General features: G+C 38.9%; 1 protein-coding gene across 4 annotated transcripts in view; it reads right to left on the bottom strand.

Moving 5' to 3' along the window:
- Positions 1–23,860, bottom strand: part of LOC139470836 (rootletin-like) — a 119,538-nt gene that overhangs the window by 64,406 nt on the left and 31,272 nt on the right. Inside the window, exon 1 of one of the 4 annotated variants that reach the window (XM_071253153.1) lies at positions 571–672. The exons of 2 other annotated variants lie outside the window; for them this stretch is intronic. Coding sequence is in view for 1 of the 2 variants with exons in the window: in XM_071253152.1 (XP_071109253.1) it covers positions 445–489 (45 nt within the window). In the remaining variant the exon portion in view is untranslated. One more of the 4 variants, XM_071253152.1, reaches the window with a different exon arrangement.

Here is a 23,860-nt window from a genome sequence, read left to right as displayed (position 1 = left end):
TAACAGTTTCGGACAATCCGTAATAACAGGCTCGCACTCAGAGCGTCATGTTTCCATGGTGATGTTTTTACCGGTTCTCAATTTTCGCAATTCCTCGTGTATCCGAGTATAAAAGAGAACGTAAATGGAACGGCGGATGACAATTAATATCAATGACAACCAGGTCATGCGATAAGTAACAATATCCATTCATTACGAATAACGTAGTTCAAAACCGCTACATTGTATCAGGTATCAATGTTTAACAAGTGATCGAATATCCTGTTACTATGTGTCAAATGTATACACGTGTATCAGTTATCAGTCTTTGAAAAATGATTTATAACACAATAACCTTATCTTATTAAATACCCTGTATAGCACAGAAACCACGCGTGCGATCATATATATACACACACCTGAAGAAGATAAATAGACATATACATTTAACCTGAACAAGCCCACCTGTATAACTTTCTCCAAGCGATGATCTCTGTCCTCCCTCGACATCTCCTCTAAGCCACACAGCGATAATCTACTACTATATCTACAAAAGCAAGGAATCTAGCAAGACGCCGTTCTAGCCCATACCAGTTGCAGACACAACTATCGTCGATGTCGTCCTTCTCTCCCCCTCTCGGTGCAGTCGATATTCCCGTTCATGTTGACACGGACATACTTGCGACACAGATGGCGCTGCGACCAGTCTCAATATGGCGATGTTCTATACGTGAGATTTATCAAGTCTATACCTGTCTGTCCTTCTCTCCCGCGAACAATATCTACCAGTGTCGGCTCATAAACATCAATACCCAACGCGCGTCTTGAGGTGGAAAAAATCCCCTTAAGAATTTGACAAAGCTAACACGGCCGTACCTGTAGGCAGAGACGCTAGTCGGTGCCAGAAATGGTAAAATCGAAGTTTGAAAGAACACTTGAGATTTTGTTCACAAATTGATAAGTGAATAAAGTTGATTTTGGAATTAATGTATCAGGGTAGGTAAGTTTAAGCAAACATAACATTGCACAAATATAATGATGAACAATAAGTTGACGTTTCTGCTTACGCAACACAAAGGTAAATGAGAAGATGTTTCAACAGCAACGGATATCACTAACGCATGCCATAAGCGTTAAATGTTATACAACATTATGGCTTGATCTCGGATGTGCAAGAACTGTCGTGTTTGTGGAGGTGTTTGTTTCCTGTTTAACGCAGCACTCAACACTAGTCCAGCTATATGACGACGATCTGTATACAATCAAGTCTGGACCAGACAATCCAGGGATTGACATGAGCATCGATCTGCGCATTTGGGATACGACATGCATCAACTTAGTCAGCGAATCTGATCACCCGATCATGTTAGTCGCCACCAGGACAAGCATGGGTTGCTGGGTACCAATTCTTACCCGGATCTTCACGGAGGTGTGAAAAATATTTTTTTTTAATCCCATCATTTGACATTTGTGAGGTATCGGAAAAAAATAATGTTACAGAAAATGCTTCAATAAAATAATTATGCTTTAGGCTGTTGAAAAATAATTAGTTTGTCTGCCACAAAAAAAAAAGAGAAAAAAGTTGCAGTGCGTTTTAGAAAGATTTACACATTTAGGCTCATTTTTGTAACTAAAATAAGGCCTGGTTTTGCAGCTGTAGCTGAACAAATATCTAGTCTCAGTAGAAACTCCACCCACCCCCCACCCCCCCACCCCCCCCCACCCCCGAATATTAGCTATAAAGCTTTTTCCCCAACAAATATAGAGTATCTGAAACTTCTTCTCTACGTACCTCAACGTCACGTGGCTTGACTATGGCTAAACATGTTAAACGCTGCGTGAAACCATCAATATACTCACAATACATCAGTCATAACTGTTTGGTTTTTGTTGTTTAACGCCGCACTCAGCAATATTTCAGCTATATGACGGCGGTCTGTATATAATCGAATCTGGACAACCAGACAATCCAGTGATTGACATCATGAACATTTGTCCACGCAATTGGGATATAATCTCCATGGGTCCAGTCATAACAGGAACATATTTATTCATATCCACACCCGTGAAGATCCGGGATAGAATAGGTCTTCAGCAACCCATGCTTGCTGTAAAAGGCGACTATGCTTGTCGTTTATAAGAGGCGACTAACGGAATCGGGGGGTCATCGTATCCCTATTGCGTGGATCGATGCTCATGACATCAATCGCTGGATTGTCTGGTCGAGACTCGATTATTTACAGACCGCCGTCATACAGCTGGAATATACTGAGTGCGGCGTTAAACAACAAACAAACTTATATTCATATGCATCTTCATTTTCAGCGCAATATAATAATCAAACTACAGTTAGAATAGCGCTTCGTTCTTATATTCAAACACGTAAGACACTCCACCTGGTCCACCCCGTCAGGCTACGTGCGGTCTAAGGCGGGCACCTGCAATCTTGTTCAATATATGACCGCTATAGGTCGATGGATTTGTCGAACTGAGTATTATAGAACCTTCCATGGGTAACACTAGAATCTGGTAGATAGTCCAGTGATTGTCACAGTGGTACACTGTGAATAACTTAGCAACTGGCTGAGAAAGTTAGATATACATGTATTTGAATAGCATTGGCTTATACTTGTGTCAATAGGTTCGTCCAGAAATTGAAGTATTACTCATTACTTACTTAAACAGGTTCACGTGGGATTGTTTCCGTTAGACTCGATTATCCAGTCGCATTTAGTGAGTGAGTGAGTGAGTGAGGTTTTACGCCGCTTTTAGCAATATTCCAGCAATATCACGGCGGGGGAAACCAGAAATTGGCTTCACACATTGTACCCATGTCGGGAACCGAACCCGGATCTTTGGCGTGACGAGCGAACGCTTTAACCACTAGGCTACGCGACCGCCCCCAGTCGCATTTACACATCAAATGGGGGCGCTTCAATCTGTGACACACGGAAAGAGGACGCGTTGACCAGCATTGCAGAATTTCTAAAATTGACATCTTTCTCGTTGTGCTAATTGGATCCAGTAAAACAAGTCAAGGCTGCGATTCACTGTTATATATCTCTCACGGTCTCAAAATAATATCAGAAACAATGCCAAATTTATACAAATAATATTACACCAGGTAGTCTATAATTATAGTCTCCCTGATTACATTAACACAAGGGCTGAGACGAAATTGTAATTGTACACCATGAGTGAGTGAGTGAGTTGGGTTTAACGCCGCTTTTAACAGTATTCCAGTTATATCACGGCGTGTCGGCTTTATGTTGGAGGAAAGCCCGAAGTGATGCAGGTCTCAGACGTTTACCAATTCGGTAAAATCCACGAGCACGGGTATGGTGATGACAAACCCAGAAACATAATCAGGGCGAACCGGGATTCGAACCCGCAATCATAGGTTTCTGGCGTGCCCATGGGTATACACCATGATGTCAATGCCGAGACCCTACACAGGGATAGACGGGAGTTAATTCAAAGACATAACCCACAAAACTATAGTCTGTCTGGGTCTGCAGAGAGAGCGAGTTACGATCGGTCGTCTCTTACAGCAATATAGTAGGGACACCAGGAATTGGCATCACAAAATGTATCCATGTGGCGAATCGAACACAAGTCTAAGGCGTGACGATCCAGCGCTTTAACCACGACGACACCTCACCGACCCTTTTTAATCTAGACCGCCTCCGTGGTCTAGTGGTAGAGCGTCCGCCCGGAGAGCGGAAAGTCCGGGATTCGATCCCCGGCCGCGTCATACCAAAAGACGTTAAAAGATGGTACTTGATGTTACCCTGTCTGGCGCTCGGCATTAAGGGGCTAAAACAAGGACTGGTCGGCTCTGTATACTGTGTCTGATTGGGGTATTCATGTTAAACATGCATGGTATCTCAGTGGGCTAGCACTATAAATCGGCATCAGTCCGGACTAGCACAAGCAGCCACACACACACGTGCATGCACGTCGCTGTATAAGTGCAATAATCTTGGACGCGACGTTAAACCCAATTTCACCTCACCTCACCTTTAATCTAAAAGCGTATATAGAGTTGTAATAACAAAGGACTGAAAGAGCTTATATTTCATTATTACAAAAGTTAATACGCGTAAAACATGCCTTTTAAAAAAATCTTTGAATGTTTATAGAATACATTACTGACAAGGTGAAATAACTTGGATTTTCCTTCTTTTTTTTAAAGTAAGCACTGGCGCAAGATTGCACCGACGTCGAGGGATTGTTTCAGAGTTATCTCCCCTTGTCGCTACTGTATAATTTTACGTGCACTTCTTGCACTTTGCCCAAACAAGCCGATTGTTTTATCTCGAGGTGTTGGTTTTGTTATTATTCATGTGGTTGTCACGCAACGGTGTACCGAGAGACACTGGTCTTTGACGTGTATGATAATAAGCAGTATATGTACGTATGTCGTGATCCGGCGAGCGCGCTCGACTGTCTGGAGCACTCGGTGTACACCGTGTATTGACGTCCACCTTGCGTGTATATTAATCACTTTACCGTCTTTGCATGAAAATAACGACCTTTTAACACTTTGACTTGTTATAGAGACCAACTATGACATTTTGGTGATATGTTTCTATATGAGTTTAAATTTTGCTTTCTTAACAAACCATATTAGTTTATACCCATGACGAACATTGAATTGACAAGCCACAATGTCTTTGAGATTGAATTTCTTTCTCACGCTTCAGCAATGATTTGCATTTTCTTTTATATCCGAATCTTAATGTATATGGAAAACCCCTAGATAAGACATTCTTCTCTTAACAACCTCACACGACAGTTCATTAGAAAATACATCAAACAGGATTACGTATTTACATATCAAAAGGTGATGCAACGCAAAAACAGAAACGAACCAGTCAATATATTATTAAAGAGTTCCTTCTGAATACATTAATCATTAGAGTTACATTTTAACAAATACGGTTGTATTATTTAAAATGTATAGCTCAAAGAAGAATATACTATATTTATTTTTAAGATATTATTTCATAGTATCAGCGTATACAGTAGTGTATAGTGAGTGAGTGAGTGAGTGAGTTGAGTTTAACGCCGCTATGACAAGCATTTCAGTTATATCACGGCGTGTAACCTTTATGTCAGCGGAAAGCCCGAAGTGATGCAGTCTCAGAGGTTTACCACTTTGATGAAACCCACGAGCACGGATATGGCGCTGACAATCCAACGAACATAATCAGGGCTCAACAGAAGCGTCGGTCGAGATTTGAAGTATAACATTGCAACTTCACGTGCACTGTTACCATACGGGTGCAACCAAGATCACGTGTGGGCAGATGTTTGGCGGCGACTTTGGCACTGACCCCGTTCAAGTATAACTATTTACCCCTATATCCGGGTGTAATATCACTGAAATACATTTCAGCCCGATTACACCGGGCCAGGGGAGTACAGGTCGCTATTGAGTACTACAGTAGTGGCACTGTTGTCAACGTCAGGCCTGATTAATCGGTCACTTAAAAATACTTCAGGGGACTGTTCGGCTCACGTACCGGGAACCACGAATGTAGTGGAACGAGACTATGGTTGTCAAAGAGAGTTGTTGTGGAGCTTTGTGCTGCACAAGTATTGACTCCTGTACTGCCGTTGATGGTCTTTCTGGCAGCATATATATTATACTTCCATTCTCACCCTTTCTTAGATCTAAAACTGCCTTCACTCATTCCCTTTTCAGCTCTGAAATTAAGTGAGTTGAGTATTACTCCCCTTGAACGGTATTCCAGTTATATCACGGCGTGTCAGCTTAATGTTGGAGGAAAGCCCGAAGTGATGCAGGTCTAAGACGTTCACCACATGGGTGAAACCCACAAGCATGGTTTTGGTGCTGACAAACCTCAAAACATAATGTGGGCGAAACCTGAAGTCGAACCCACGATCATAGGTTTCTGACTCCAAGGGACGCAACTCGTATGTAACAAAATCATCATGAATCTTCGTGTGCACGGATTTGTCTATATATCAAGGCCTCTGAAGGAAGGCAAAGTGGGAAAAATATTTTGCTCAAAATTGGGACAAAACTGCAGACTTGGACCGAATATTGGCCACAGAGAAGGTCCAGATAAATCACCGATGGACAATACCCTTTTCAATTTTCCTGTAACAGTAAGCCACTGTCATTGAAAGAACAATCCAAAAGTTGGATGTCAGGTAACTGATGTAACAAAATAATTGGGAATTCATACTGATGTATTCTGCAGATTTGGGGCCGAATATCGGCCTCTGAGCAGGTCTATACACATATCTTCTGAGCGTGAAACCTGCCCCTGCTATAAGGTTAACTGACGGATATCCTCTCGCCATGTGTGACAGACCAGCATGGCGGGCGTTATGTAAAGGTCAAACGCCAGGGGTCCAAGTGCTTTAACCTATCTAAACTGTGGCCAACATTCATAGACCTAGGAAAGGTATATGTTTAAACTAATTGTTGTGACAACCGTATTAATACATATCCGAGAACCCCGGGCTTAGCTGTGAGAACACCACGCGAGTCGACCCTGCGTGACGTCACCGTCGAAGAAAAATACATACGTTAGCCTTCGCGGGTTCGAATTCCGTTGGCGACACGTTTTACGTCAAATTGTTTCATCGTCAAAGTTAATGATAGATAAAACGAACTTATGTCACTGCCAATTGGCGTTTTACGAGATAGGAAGATACCTGCAATACAATAGGCAAAGGTGGCAGGAGGTTAAAATAGCAAATCAGTACGTTATTGCTCGGTCAGAGACAAAGGTGCCCTGGTTTAAAAGAGCAGTTATATGATAACCTGCCCCTGACACAAGGGTACACTGAGATGGGTATCATGTCACACAGCTGATGGGCGTTATATAGATGTTTAAACCTGTTTCTGAGAAATACGCCCCCCTCCCCCCCCCCCCCCCCCCCCCCCCCCCCCAAAAAAAAAAATATAAAAAAAAATAAAAAAATAATAATAATAATGAAATAATAATAAATAAATATAATATATGTAAATAAAAAAAATAAAATAAAAAATAAATAAATATTCAAAACACAGTTACAGTTAACTTGCGTACAGAAACGCATGCATTAAATGAAAAACTCATGTTTAAAAACAGCTCGCGTAAATACCCAATGAAGCTTTTTCAGCATGCGTACAATGGAGCTAATTTCCGAAACACAATTACGAGCTAATTTACTTTACCGTGTCAAGCCTTTGGTTAGAACCCCTATATAGATCTAAAACATTATAGTTTTTTTAAACTCTCAAAATGTTAGCTCATTTGGTGAAAAACCCAACAGAGTGATGAGTAGATGAGTGACAAAATATTGGTTACCCCCCAATGAAAAATATAATAACCTAATTAAAAAAGAAACCCTAGAGTAAAAACTCAATGGCTCAACAAGTTATCTTGAACTCTGAAGTTGAATAACATAGGTTATTATCCACCCCTGAGATATATTGATTGGGTACATTGACATGGACATCCACACCTTACCTGTCTAAAACCTGATGGGGGGGGGGGGGGGGGGGGGAATATAGATGTTATAACCTGTTCCTGAGCGAGATGGGTAGAGCTTATTGACGGTTATGACCAAGTCACAGATTCAGTGGGCGTTACAGAGAAGTGCCCCTAAGATAGATAAGTAGGGTATAATGGATATCCAGATGTCCCCTGTCACACGGGGGCGTCATAGAGGAGGAAGTCACAACGTGTCTTCGATGAATTATAATGTCTGTAAAATGTTGACCGAACATGACGATCATAAGGCTTATCTCACACGGACCTGTAAGTGGTAATATACCTAAGACTATTTTTACTTTTACATATTGACAAGGCTGTTAAAGAGTTGAAGGATCTCGGCCATTGTATCCTTGTATGCCTGTCCCAAGGTCCAGTGCACGGCTGTGTTGGACACGGAAATTGCATCCTGGTGCATTATTATTATATTACCAGTTCCGTCGTGCAACATCGTTTGTCACCATTCACAGAGTGGACTACGAAATATATCAAACATGTGCAGCTCACTCTGGGAATGATGCGAAATATGTGTAACGACTGAACTGATAAATATTATGCACAAAATATATCTCCCCGAGGGGATTCCGTGTTACAGTTGGATTAGAGACCACTAAATGGATCGGGTGGTCAGACTCGATGACTTGGTTGATGGCATGTCAGCGTATCATGACAGCGTTGGTCGTTGCTCATATTGTTTGTTGTTTAACGCTGCACTCAGCAATATTCCAGCTACATGACGGCGGTCTGTAAATAATCGAGTCTGGACCAGACAATACGGTGATTGATATCATTAGCATCTATCCACGCAATTGGGATACGATGACATGTATCAAGCATGTCAACGAGCCTGACCACCCGATCCCGTTAGTCGCTTCCTACGACTAGCATAGTCGCCTGAAGTCCCGACTCGAGGCCCCCGTCATACAGCTGGAAAATTGCTAAGTGTGGCATTAAACAAACACATACACCCAACATGTATGTGCATGCATGACAGCCTCAATGTATATATAAACTAATGATGTTTTGGTCCCGTTTCAGTTGGCTATCTTAAAACGTTACGACCATCGTACATCTACGCTAAAGGCAAACGCAGCGCTAAAAGGTTGATTGTGAAACGGATGGGTCTGTATTGCACCAATTATTCGTTTCGTGAAGATTCGAAAAGTTGTTTCTGTTTCAAAATTAAGAGTCCGCGGCGTCGGACTATATAGCATGAAGTACTGACATTTCAAGAGGGGGCAGTATCTATATTCCGTATCGATGAAAGAATATCACCACAGCAAATATTGCCTGTTTCTTAAACTTAATTCCCATATATTTGGATATCTACTGTTCTGCATGGTAAGGTCATACTTATGTATATAACATGACCGACACCTTATCACTTGATCACATCAGCTTACACAGCAAGTCTTTCGGGTTTCGGTATTATCGTTAATATCAGTTGACGCAGAGTCACAAGATCGCTTAAGTACAGCAAACTACGGTTATATACTATTTTTAATTCGTTATAACCGTAGTTCGGTATAAGCATATGTACAACATCTATACAGAAAATGGACGGCACCAAGAAACAGTTCGTAATAAGCGTGTTCGTTATAAACGTAGTTTACTGTATGTTCAAAATCACTGCAGCAAATCTTAGGGCAAAACAACTCCTGTTTGTTTCACCGTCTGGATTAACTACGGATGAACGCTCGTCCTTAATAGGCTCACGTTGACGAGATTGACATTTAACCTATAGATTATGAGATTATAGGCACATGGTAATGTAGGTTCCCGTTAAAAGTAAGACAATGACGAATAAGGTAATGAAGAAATGAAAAGCAAATATTAATGCAAATAACTGACATTTTAATTGGTGCAACACATTAAAACACCTACTCTTATTATTTTAGTGCTGTTCCCAGGTTTCGTGTGAGGATTCAAATTGTTCAGCAACATTGATCGACTGAGCATGTATTTTAACACCGTTCTAACACATGTTAGCAATGTCACCGCGACAGACAACAAGAATTGACAGCACATAATGCACCAATACTGGGAACAGAACCCGAGTCTTTGGTGTGACGAGCAAACGCCTTAACTACCAAGGTTACCCGTAGGATTTTGCGCCTCATTTCACAAAGCGGTACAAGTGATCCAGGCGTAATTCGGTGTGCAGAGTTACGTCCCTTAGGCGTGTCAGGAACCTATCATCGTCCGTACGAATCGCAGATTAATCCTAATTATGGAGGTTTGTCTGCACAATTTCCGTGCTTTTGGGTTTCGCCAAACTGAGAGCTCCCCATCCCACAACATGCGGACACTCCGATTTATAACTCAAATACTGACCAAAGCAGCGTTAAACTTACTCCTAGATAACTGAAACATTCTAAGTCAAGAACACTAACGAACCAGTCATTTAGTAAGGATTTTTTCTCTGATGAGGATAATATGAATAACTAGTGAGCATTTGTTCACCTCTGAGGATCAGCATAGGTTGCTGGGGACCAAGTCTATCCCGGAATCCCCATGAAGAGTATTAACAGCGAAACCACGACATAAAGACATTCCGACATGCCGAAATGAACGTTAAATTGTGAAGGGCCGGAGTTAAACACTCTGAATAAACTTCTTTGTATAGCTTCACCCAAATATGAATTAATCTTATGCCTTCAGCGTTGGAGTTTTAAAACCATCCACAAACAATTTAGAAACAGCAAGGGGGGTCGGAGTCAACATATTAATCTTCATTAAATCCTTCATGGTTTAACCGCCTTTAACTGCTCCATTGAGCAATAAGGCGATTCAAAGAAGAAGCTAAACCGTGGACGAGTGTGTTAACCCACTGGAGACCTTACAGTGTATTATGGATAATGAACGTCTACAGTTGGAACATTGCCAATGTATTGCTCATACGTCAAGTACAAGGTCATTCATTGATAACGTGGTTGACACTTCCGGTAGTGGTCTCAACTCGCGCTTCTTTTCGAGGGAAATGTTTCTTGTGAATATCGTACGACTATTAAGGAATTTATTGGTGAAACATTATACACGAATAAATAAATGTCGTGTCATTATCATACTTATATCGTGTTTGTTATTTCTATAGCAATTACGGCGGCCATTTATGTAGAGAAACAATTCCAGAGGTTTCTTCAAAGACTGACGCAGCAAAGTTCCTGCAAAGTTATGCAATTAAGAGTTATCTCCCCTTACTCACACGTCCTCTATTTGACTTTCAATACGACTTTCCATATTTTCAAACTATACAGAGAATATTCATTCTTTCCAGTTGTGAAGGCGGAAGTGTAGAAGTTACTTTTTTTGATAGCATGTATTTCGCCATTTTGGTTTATTGAAATTTGAAACCACATAGAGTTACTGAAACGAAATACCCAAATCATACGCATGAAACGTTAATGCTTTATTTTCCCGCATTAAGAGATACTTTAAAATCAGCTTTATGCAGCTAATTGCTGTATATGACTGTTTCAGATAATTAACTGCCATTATGAAACGCTTAATGTAATAGTGGGCAGGGGTGGCCCAGTTGTCTAAGCGACTCTCTGTGCAGAGTTGCTTCCCGTGGGCATGCCAGAAACCTATGATTGTGGGTTCGAATCCCGGTTCGACCCGATTATGTTTCTAGGTTTGTCAGCACCATACCCGTGCTCGTGGGTTTCACCGAAGTGGTAAACGTCGGAGACCTGCATCACTCCAGGCTTTCCTCCAACATTAAGCTGACACGCCGTGATATAACTGGAATAATGTTAAAAGCGGCGTTAAACCCAACTCACTCACTCACTCAATGTAATAATCCTATGTCGTTTTCCCCAAAGACTAATTTTCCGATTCACACGATCAATACAAGAGAAGAACTATAATCCGGAAATCGTCATTAACACCATAATATATTCCTCAGTAATCAAATAAAATATTTTTTAATTTGGATATTTGTAATGGAGGATGAACAATGAGAACATCTTAGATTACATGTAATATGGCTCAATTCCACATAATACATACCACACTGCTGATTGTTGTTTGGATGCTCAAAAAGCTAGAAACATATATTGGGAATTGCTGTTTTTCCATATTTAATTAACCCAGTCCCACGGCGTTGAGTTGCATACAGCTCGGATCTCGCGAGATCTCTGACCAAAAGCTTGGGATTCACTACACTGCCGCTGGAATCCTGGTTGCCGAGTTAATTTTCAGACGAAGAGTTTTGAAAAAAATGATCACATGGAAGAATTGCGGTCGCGCAGCACTCGGCCAACCGCTGACTTGCCAATTATCGGAGTTGAATTTTCTACCCCATGCATGGTGAAATATTAAAGACTGGTTTAAAAAAGCTTGCTTGTTTGTTGTTTAACGCCGCATTCCAGCTATATGACGGCGGTCTGTTAATAATCGAGTCTGGACCAGACAATTCAGTGATTGATATCATGAGCATCAAGCCACGCAATTGGGATCCGATTACGTGCATCAACCAAGTCAGCGAGCCGGACCACCCGATCGCGTTAGTCGCCTCTTAAGGCAAGACCTATTCTAACCCGGATCTTCACGGGTCGGTTTGAAAAGCAATAAAGTGCTAAATGTTGTCCAAGTGTCCAATTCGCCAACGAAAAAGACCTCCAATATGTATTATTATCGTACATCCATAAAGTATCGAAAAGTTTTATTTCACAGCACCATGTTAACTGTGAACGAAGAAAATGCCATATATAAGAATTGTATATGGTTATGTATAACCCGAAAGATTTGATATGGAAATTTTCTTGTTTTACGTGGCGAAAATATATTTCCTGCTATGATGTCACGACACAGAGGAAAGGTCTACGAGTACAAAGAAAAAGGGACATAACTCCGCTATGCTAACGTGTAAGCCATTGTAACTCCGTATCCGGCATGTCGTGGTGAGAGTATTCTGTGGCTCACAATACATTCTAGCATTTGTTTGTTCATGTGTAACTGAAATGTTCCCACACGACACCTATCGATATTGATCCCCAGGGTTTCACTGAGACATCGATTCCGTTTCTAGGACATTGACTGAATGTCATCCAAAATGTCCTGAAGATATATTTTCAATCATGAAAATATCGTGTGGCCAGTTATACTTTGCGAAATCACAGAAACCAGATATGCCTTTGTTTTCTACCATTTTGTACGAAATCGGAACATCACAACATGTAGCCTAGTTTCACAATATAGCGTGTTCACAGGTAGAAGTGCGTAAGGTGTTTATTTTTGTTCAAAAAGACCTCCCATTTTGGCTAATGGAGCCCTCATTTTTATTATTATTATTATCTGCATTTACATCATTATAACCAAATGCATCATTTTGCCAAGTGGAAAAAACAATGTGGTATATATCATCTGAGTGCGTGCATCTGCCATTAGTCTTTATTGCTGGCAGTTTTGACCATGTTGGTGCTTTTTCCACATAATCGTTTTTGTGCAATCAAGTGCTGGCATGTCATACGAGATATTTTTTAATCGCTCTACCTTATGCAAATGGAGCAACTGTATTGAGAGAGAGACGCGAAATAAATATCATGTTTTTAAATACCAACCTTGTATTATTTGCGGTAAATATAATTATGGAGTTTCACGCCTTTCACTGCTGCCACGCAGAAGCACCGTGTTGTATATTCAAGCTATATTTTTTCTTCCGTTGAATGTGCCAAACGTTAAATTTTGATTCATTACCTCAGTAACATAATAATAATGCATTTCTGAAGCATCACATGATGCTCTGCGTCAACGTTTTCTTGTGTCACCTCAAATGCCTTATTTATTCTCCTACCCCGTCTGTCTGTTGTCACGGCAACACAGACGTCATCCATTGTTCGATGACGTCGATACATTCCAAAATGACGTCAGAAAGACGATATCTACATTCCACCTCTTTGAAGAGAGATGGTATCTTAAATTATCACACAACAAATATTTTCAATTTATTTCAGTGACAATCTCATTCAAAGCTCATTAAAAATCTGGTTAAATGAGATTGTTTCAGCTGATAGATGAAGTATAACTGCCAAATAAATAATAAAACGTAGCCCTGTCAAATTAAAGCATATGTCATATGCACATTTTAGTATGTGTAAAATATGACGGGTATCGTTCTTTCTCGATTTTCTGGACGTTGTTGATCCCCGTTGCTTGTAGATTGGTTTGATGGCCTTCGTTCCACAGCGAGGCATGCAAGCGCTTTAGGGCAGGCAAACCAGTCTCGCTGCTTGAAACTTTCTTCTTTCAGAACGTACCAATACGACGTTTGTTAGCTCCCGGAACTTCACTTGTTCATTCCAGGATCAATTGATCGTCATATATCACGTTTGACTCGTGAAATGATTTATAGAAAGGATACGAAACAAAACGTATAATTTTATAGCGTCGACATAAGCGCATACTGCTGACGAGACAAAAATGCAAAGCCTCAAATATTAACACAGTATCTTTTCTTTAGTATCAGCTTGCTGTCGTAATCGATCAAGCGTTTCCAGGAAATTGACGTGTTTAATGACTTATAAATAATATCGAGTCAGTATAGATTATGAATCATGATTAGGTCGGGTTATTTCGGGCGATTGTTTTCACGTAATCCTAAGCAACTATTATTCATTACAAGTTCTTGTAAGTAACTGATGTTAAAAAAATCTCCATATTCATTATCCTCATTTGTGAATATGACATTGCTTGTAGTAATTAAATAGTACTTATCGATCTTGGAAGCACATATGGTGCAGAACCCAGATTCAGAATTAATGGCTATCACATACTATATTCAATCTACCGCAAATGATCCTTATATAATGTATAATTGTAGTTACAACTTGCCATTTGTTCCTCTTTCTGTGACACTGATTAATGAGTTGTTACCCAATGAGGATTTTATTCTCGACAGCAAGTTAATTGTTGAGAACATATATTGCATATTGTCAGCCATAAAAAATAGTCTTGTTTTGACTGGCTATTTTAAAAACCAGACCTGGGGTGGGGAATATTTTTTACATTTTATTTCAAAAGTAGATTACAAATTTAGTAAACTTGAATCTAATATATCACATGACTTCTATTGGCCAAGCTCCTTGCCACTCGAAGTGTGGAGAGAATATGGCTGAGTTCCCTTATGAATCCCACTGACTGGGAATAGAGTATGTGCAAAAAGTAGGAATCCTGTGCATAGACGGAATTTGAATTGAAGAAATTGTATAAACATATAAAAACCTATTACAGGCGGGTGGTTTATAAGAAACAAGAAAATTATTATAAGCAATTAAATGGTCATTTACACAGCTCCTTATGAAACTTAAAGATAAAATACGTCTGCTGTCAAATGACAGACAAGTTCTTGCTTGTTTCTTGCCTTGGTAGGATTTCTTTTTTAAAAACCCCAACATGAAACAAATATCCCCTTTATTGATAATGAAATCAATATCCTCCACATCCTTCAAATTTTCAATTTGTCTCAGGAGGAATAAACAAAACTAGATTTGTTTTAGTTAATTACAATAATTGATGATTTCAAATTGTTAAAAAAACATAATTCAACCAAATACTTTTTGTAAATGTTATCATCACTTAACTATTTCACAAATACAGCTAATAGCCTGATAAACATGAACTCATTGATTTGTTATGCACATAACCACATGTGTTTAAAAAATGAGTCACAGTGTCTTCGCTTAGCTTTTCCTTGTAACAAATAGATTTCGGTGAGAAAGATTAGATTATGAAAAAATATATTGGAAATACAAGATTGTTGGGTCAGATTAAGATAAAGCTCTGTTTCCTATGATGTCTGAACATAACGTCAGGTCAAGGTTACTAGAAAGTCTATCAGTACAGGGTTTAGGGTAAACTAACATTTAGTCCCAGAAATAAAGTTATCTTATTTCAAAATATATCAACAAAAAAGTTAATAAAATCGAAATGGAGCTCAGAACAATGCTTAATTTCAGAGCAGAGGCAATCTAGACTTGCTAAATCATTCTAGATTTGAAATGGATTCCTTTTCTAATTTATTCTCTTGGGTCTCGGGGAGGCATAGGGAAGGTTGGTTCTTTATTATCAACTTTACGATGTTTACATTATTTGGGTTGAAGATATACTTGATTTGAAAATATATGTGGTATTTCTTTTAGAAAATATTCATGTGAGTGAGTGAGTGAGTGAGTTGGTTTTAACACCGCTTTTAACAATATTCCAGACATATCACCGAGTGTCAGCTTAATGTGGGAGGAATGCCCGAAGTGATGCAGGTTTCAGACGTTTACCACTTTGGTAAAATCCACGAGCACGGGTATGGTGCTGACAAACCTAGAAACATAATCGGGGCGAACCGGGATTCGAACCCACAATCATAGGTTTCTGGTGTGCCCAAGGGACACAACTCTGCACAGCGAATCGGGGCACCTCAGACGACTGGGACACCCGTGCCCCATGTTCATGTAATCTTACATTAAAAATAATGAGAGGTGACACTCCTCGCTCCCTAAACACTTCATGCTCAACATGGAGTCCAGGGCTCCAGATGCAGACAAGTTTTTAAGTTATTCAGAATTGACTCACGTTTTACCATTCACATCGGGTATTTGATCGTTTTCATAGGGTATTCAGTACGTTGTTATTCTCATGGATCCAATCTATTGGGCAATTTCAAACCAATCAATAGACATTTAATTAATCAATTCTGCTTAAATCACTATTTCAGGTCACTGCTAATTTCCTTCTGGTCATGTTCTGGCCCAATGTCACAAAAAGTCGTGACAGTTATTCATGTCTCAGTTACAGTACGCATGTAGCCCTTTTGTGCATTATAATAGATTTTGTCTGCATTCTGTCAGTTAAAAATATAGATATTGGGGTATGCAAGATGAAAACTATATTAGCTTTTTGAATTTTTTTATGTGTATTTTTACATGTTGTATGCAAGCAAATCAAACTTTCTGCGTAGTTTATGCAAAATATGCAGCTTAGCTGCATCTCTGGAAAGAAGTGGAAGAGACAGGTTTTGTCATGTTGATTAATGCACGGAAATCTGCACTGTAGGAAGGTTAATGTGCTCATATCATGCATATTACAATTGAAAACGTTGTGTTATTAACTAATGTAACAGAAACTTGCACCGATTGACACTACAGGCCAGGGTCCATTCCACAAAGCGATCTTAGTGCTAAGATGATTGTAACTTCCATACGACAGTCATAGCACCAAGATGATTGTAACTCTCATACTGTAACATAGGCTTACGACAGTTCTAGAGCTAAGGTGATCATAGCTCCCATACTTTAATATAGCTTAAGACAGTCATAGCGCTAAGATCATCGTAACTCCCATACATTAACATAGGCCTATGACAGTCATTTTGCTAAGATGATCATAACTCCCATACTTCAACATAGGCTTACAACAGTCATTACGCTAAGATGATCGTAACTCTCATACTTTTACATACGACAGTTATAGCGATATTTGTAAAAATGTTTTTGGAGATTTTCTTCATCAATAAGGAAAGAGAAAGAAAAAATACAAACAATACAGACATATTACCAATTGTTTCACAAAACAAGCATATTTTCAATAAAACAGAAATTCAGGGCAGGCTTATTCATAAAACAAGAGAAAATGTTAATCTGTCCTAAAGTGAATATGTCATTTTTTAAAGGACCCGTGAAGATTCCGGGGTAGAATAGGTCTTCAGCAACCCATGCTTGCCGTAAAAGGTGACTATGCTTGTTGTAAAAGGCGACTAACGGGATCGGGTGGTCAGGCTCGCTGACTTGGTTGATGCATGTCATCGATCCCCATTGCGTGGATCGATGCTCATGATATCAATCACTGGATTGTCTGGTCCAGACTTGATTATTTACAGACCGCCGTCATATAGCTGGAATATTGCTGAGTGCTGCGTTAAACAACAAAGCAACCAACCATTTTTTAAAGGGTGTCTGACCCCTCTGGGCCCCTGGAAGTAATTACATATTTTTTATTCCACAAGAACTGTATCATATTGCAGAAACCTCTAGACTATGAGAAGTCAGTGTTACATGCTCCAGTAGTCCATTGTGTTGTACTTTATGTGGGAGATATCAAGTCGTAACACCTCCCCCAGTTGATACACACAACCTCTTGTCTGCCCAGTAGATCGTAACAAACGTTTCCCTTTCCCAATGAAGGTAATGAAGCATGTACTGGCGACCAAAGCAACATGAACTGGGAATAATCAGTTTATATTCACCCTGACAATGGCACTTGGTCATTTGTTAGTCACCTCATTGGCTGATTCCAAAGGGTCTACACAGTTAGGGCTGGGACGGGTTACTCGGGTACTCAGGCCGGGTGGGTACTGAGTAGGACCCGGGGACCCACAAGACTACCCGGACCCGTGGTTAGTCATGTGATATATTGTTACACAAGTCACTAATGTTCGCATTCCTTCTGACTTACCGTATATGTGTTTGAATAAACATAAAACTTCAGTGTATATGCATGACCAAATCATTTTATACTTGTATCTAAATACATTTTGCCAGGGCTACGGTCAAACTATTCCCAATCGGACATTTTGTACCTATCTTTTGAAACCAACAGCAGGTACCCGGGTGGGGTCGGGTAATAGGGATGAGGGTACCCGGGTAGTAAATCTGGACTCGTCCCAGGCCTATATACAGTCTGTATTCGATCTTGGAAAGTATGGTAGAATAAGTAAGGTATTGTGTTGCTTATTTTGGCATCTAGTGTGATCAATGAATAACATAAATATGAATAAATATACAAGTTTTAACAAATATACAAACCAAAATATGTTGAAGAAAGCATATTTGCTGTTTTAGTCTTTTTATTTCTGCAAATTATGATCATGATATAGGTTACCTTGTCCATAAAACAAGAGATTAAAATGATTTAGCCTCAGGAAATAAAACATGTTTCTGTGTAACATCAAATCAAGCAGCTGATTTATACTTTTTGTAAAAATATAACAAAAAAAAGACCACAAAAACTGATATTGATGATTTTTTGGCTTAAGGTCACATTGTGTTTGGAGAGGCTTTTAAAGGCTTTTTCAATTAACCTTCCCTGAATTTTGCAATAACTAAAAAGAGAGGACATACTATGCTTGATTGCAAGTGTTCTTAATTCAACATGTTTCCTTCTTGACGGTTCGCCCCGATTATGTTTCTAGGTTTGTCAGCACCATACCCGTGCTCGTGGCTTTCACCGAAGTGATAAACGTCTGAGACCTGCATCACTTCGAGCTTTCCGCCCACATTAAGCTGACACGCTGTCAAACAACTTGAATATTTGTTAAAAGCGATGTTAAACCCAACTCCTTCACCTTCTTGTTAGTTGTTTTGTTTCTCTTAATTCAAAATCTATATTTCTTCATAAACAAATAAACAAGAACTAAAATCAGAAAACAATTTCTGGAATTAATCATTTTAATTTCAAGTTTATACTTTATACCTGACTACCTTTGGCCCGTGAAGATCCGGGCTAGAATAGGTCTTCAGCTACCCATGCTTGCCGTAAAAGGCGACTATGCTTGTTGTAAGTGGCGACTAACGGGATGGGGTGGTCAGGCTCGCTGACTTGGTTGAAGCATGTCATCTATACCAATTGCGTGGATCAATGCTCATGATGTCAATCACTGGATTGTCTGGTCAAGACTTGATCATTTAAAAGACTGCCGTCTGGAATATTGCTTAGTGTGGCGTTAAACAACAAACCAACCAACCAACCAACCAACCAACATGTCTAAACATGCCCTTTGTAATGTTTTAATATAAAGACCTCCTTAAGTGTAATGTATTTGCCAGCAAATTGAGTATGTCAATAAAAAGGTACACACCTTATCATATATCAACTGAAAAAATATTTGGTAAACTTCATACGTATTCATTAATCTAGAAACAAATTCTTGCAATGTTTTTTTATATACATCGTAAGCATAGTGTATTTGCCAGCAAATTGAGTATGCCAAGTAAAACATTGAGATGTAAACATATATGATTGATATAATATTGGCTAAGCTCCAGGCACACGCTTTTATACAGATATTGATTAATTTTTAAAAAACTCTTAATATTTTTATGAAATATATTCTTGAAGAGTAAATGTGCTCAAGATGAGCCTCAACTTATTTAGCTGTTTAGAATTTGCACATGGTACATACAAAAGTATTTGCAGTCATGTCATTTAACTGATCTACCAATCAATATATTGAGTTCAACAATATCATATTTGAATGTCGGATAAAAACCTTGAGTCATCATGATATTTTGTAAGGAAGGAATTAAGCTTCTCATAAATATTTGTGTTTTGTTTGATGTGGAATAATGTTTCAAGGGAAATTTTGTCATAAATCCATACACATTTTGTTTTGTTTATTTAAAAAATATTTATATCTAGTTTCAGCAATGTGTGTTAGCTTTTCACATCCTGTACATATTTTTTTACATGATTAACAAAAAAACAACAACTGAGAAATGATTTTATTGGATATTGCAAGTAAGCTTCTTTCATGAAGGACATGAATGTTTTCTGATGCTGTCCTCTCTCATCTGATTCTTAGCATGATAATTTGCAAATTCAATAACTCTAACAAAACGTACATTAATTTTACAATTATTTCCCATGGCAGCTGTGTTTTCCCTGACCGTATCACAATGGGTGCTCAGTATTTATTCTTCGCTAAAATTTAAGAAAACAAATCTAGACTTGTACTGTCATGCTTTCATAACATTTGGTGGGATTTTCAGTTAACTGATTAAAGTTTATAGCATCTATTAACATGTGATTAAATAGTTATCACTAAATCTTGACATTGAAAAAATGAAAATCGGTATACATGTTTTGTGTTTCATGCAATAAATAATAATAATAATAATAATAATAATAATAATAATAATAAAATAAATAAATTAAAAATAACCCTGTCAATGGATCAGCGTGCTCTTGATTTAAATTCTCAGCTTCCTGGGAGTATACACATTCTCAAAGGTGATATAAGATTTTAACTGACCGACACCATTCTCACTGATGTCAACTTTTACATGACTTATCATATTTTAGCAAATTTCATCCTGTCCTTAACATATAGGACTCACATGAAATTGTCATGCATTTTATAATACATTGCCATAGCAACCAGATTCATAACTGCTTTCACTCCCGTCCACAGTTCTCTGTGGTCTCGTGGTAGATTGTCTGCCCAGAGAGGGGAAGGCCCGGGGTTCAATCCCTGGCCGGGTCATACCAAAAGACGTTATAAGATGGTACTTGTTACCCTGCCTGCCTGGCATTAAGAGGCTAAAACAAGGCAATGTAGGCTCGGTCAGTGCACTGTGTCTGAGTGGGGTATTCATGTTAAACTGCAGGATGGTATCTCGGTGAGCTAGCACTATAAAATCGGCATTATTTCAGACTAGTACAAGCAGCCACACACATGCACATACGCATGCATGCACGCATGCACACATGCATATAAGTATATAAGTGCAATAATCTTGAAAGTGCGGTTAAACCCCATTTCACCTCACCTTACCATCCTCAGTTAATATCTGTATTGACATGATCAAGATACAGTCGCACCCCATTGTCTCAAACTTACCAGGATAAGTTTTAAATTACCGTATTCGACATAATAAGCGCCCAGGGTGCTATCAAAATTAGACATAGGGGGCTCTTATTAAAATATTATTTTGGTGAAAAAAAACAGAGTTGAAAGATAAATTTTGTGGTTTATGCTTACAGCCTGAAATGTATACTAGTATGTACGGCAGATATATATATTTTTCTAGAATTTAATTGCCCATAATTAATGGTGCATATAACACAGGAGTGCGTATTATACGCGAATGAATAAGTCTTGTATATATTGATCAATCGGAAGGGGTACTAATTGGGATTGTTCACGTACCAATATATTAGCAAATATCGCCGTGGGCTCTTATTAGAGTGGGGCGCTTATTATGTCGAATATTTATAATAGATTTTTTATTTCTAAGTCCTTGTTAAAGTTAGGACCAGACACCTAGGTAGTGTTGGTTAAGTATTTAATTTATACATTTAACTTTTGGTACGATACAACCAGGAATATGACACATCCAGTTCGATACATCCGTATTAAAATAATGATAAGAAGAGTATAACATATAAGTATGAGACTAGATAATACAATGTAGTAAAACTTTGCCAGGAATGGACTGTGAGTTTTATGTAAGGGTTGGACTGAATTATGGAAGGTGATGTTTTTAAGGCTGTAAAGCTTAATGTTACCTTAATGATCATATTTTGTACCATAATTAAAACAGTTATGTTCAAAATCCAAGATTTTTATTATGAATAGCTTATGTTCATACAGAAAACAGGGAGAGCAACATGAAGCGGGTGTTGTGCAAGATTAATTCAAGGGGTGGTAACTGTGTCATGATTGCCACATGGCTCGATGAACCTGTGGTAGAGCGCCTGTCCATGTCCATGCTGTTCCACATAGCGACCATGGTGCTAGGACTATCGAATGCCCATGTTAAAGTATGGGAGCTGCGATCACCTTAACTTTAAGATCGCTTTGTAGAACTGGGCCAAGTAGTGATATTGATATTGACTATTGACACATATTATACATATGCAACGTTTCAGAGCTACTTCTTGCCCCTGAAACAGGTGAATCTATTGTATTTGTCTCTGTGTCTGTGTGTGTCTGTGTCAAGTTCCCCCATCCTGTCATTCACCTGACAAAGGGGCTAGAAGTAACCCTGAAACATGTATGAATAATAAGTAAATAAACTGTCATCCATAATCCTCGTCATCTTTAAATCCAACTTCTAAATTAATTAAGAAACAAATGACGAGTGGTTATTGGTTTATCGTACAATAAAACACTGCAGGGAGAATAAACCATTAGGGGAGCAACCCCGAGTGGTTTATTCTTCCTGCAGTGTTTTATTGTTCGATTAACATTAACCACTCATGGTTTATTTCTTATATGAGATATCAACATTATGTACAGCCTCTTAAGAATGTTAATAAAATGTACAAACTTCATAAAAACTTTCCTGTATGCTAAAAATAGATGACTCCCTGAATAGAATCCGACAAGTCCATTTTATGAACACAGGTTAAGTTTGGTATTTCCCACATATCCTCACATCAATAAACTGTACCTTTTCTCCTAATACTGATTGTCATATTTCCAAACAACAAATAAATGAAATTAGTTTCGTTTATTTTATTGCCTGCCTACTTTGCTTTAGGTCAATGGAAGTGCAAACTTTATGATCTTCACGCATATAAACCACTCAACTTTTGACAGCGATTTTTATGTTTTTGAGTCACGCATATGTAGATGAAGTATTGACAACTACCTCAGTATCCTCATCAAAACTGTTACTTTGAAAATAGAGTTGGAAGTATCCGACCCTCACAAAAACAATTTCTGCAATAATGGAAACAGTATTCTCATTTCCAAACCTAATAATTACAATTTACTAAAACTACCAATCAGACAGCAGGCTTATAGCAGAGATAAGCACCAAAATGGTACCCAACACAAACAAGCACAACGCTAAACAGCTTTTAAACGCTGACCTCAAGAAGCCCAATGTAAATTATACTGATCTTGAAATAAAGCCGATGGAATCCCTAACATCTCCCAGCCTATGGCAAATAATACCCTTCACAGCTAGCCATAAGTCTACACACAAATAACCAGTAATACACTACTCCGAGGTACTAGGCGATTAAACTACCCACTAAACCTTTTATTCTTAATGGAATTATAATGTGAAGGGTCAGGTCGCATGAAAAATATGTTGGTTTGTGAACCATGTCGGTGGACTTCAGAGAGTTTTACTGATGCAGCTCTAATCTTCTCCTGTGAGGTCTTGGCACATCCTGGTTCAGTGCGAGCCCGTATATACACGCTTAACCATTGTTGTAACCATTACTGCCTAGGGGAGATAACCAAGGTTGCCAAGGGAGATAATCCTTGTACCGCAACAAAGCATGTTATGGGTGCAAAGCATGCCCTAAATTCTACTACTACTACTACTACTACTACTACTACTACCGATTTAGTCGTCAGAGTGAGTGAGTTTGATTTAACTTTGCTTCATTCTTTTATGATGTAGTGTCAATGTGTAGTGGCCATAAAATTTCCGAGTCCCAAAATGGGATTCGAACCACGAGCATTCTGATCCGAGGTTGGATGCCTTGTCCACATGACCAAAGAGGTTAACCAATCACAAGCTGACAAGGTAAGGATGTCACCTTTAGAACCCCTCTCTATTATGCGGTATGTTTCCAGAAAGTGACAGGGTGTATAAAAAATCCACACAATATAATGGCCATGACGGCGCTGCCTT

The sequence above is a fragment of the Haliotis cracherodii genome, unplaced genomic scaffold (genome assembly GCF_022045235.1).
Source record: "Haliotis cracherodii isolate W230 unplaced genomic scaffold, xgHalCrac1.p SCAF_21, whole genome shotgun sequence".
Lineage (NCBI taxonomy): Eukaryota > Metazoa > Mollusca > Gastropoda > Lepetellida > Haliotidae > Haliotis > Haliotis cracherodii.
Note: the sequence above shows the minus strand (reverse complement) of the source record. Positions and strands in the feature narration are given on the sequence as shown.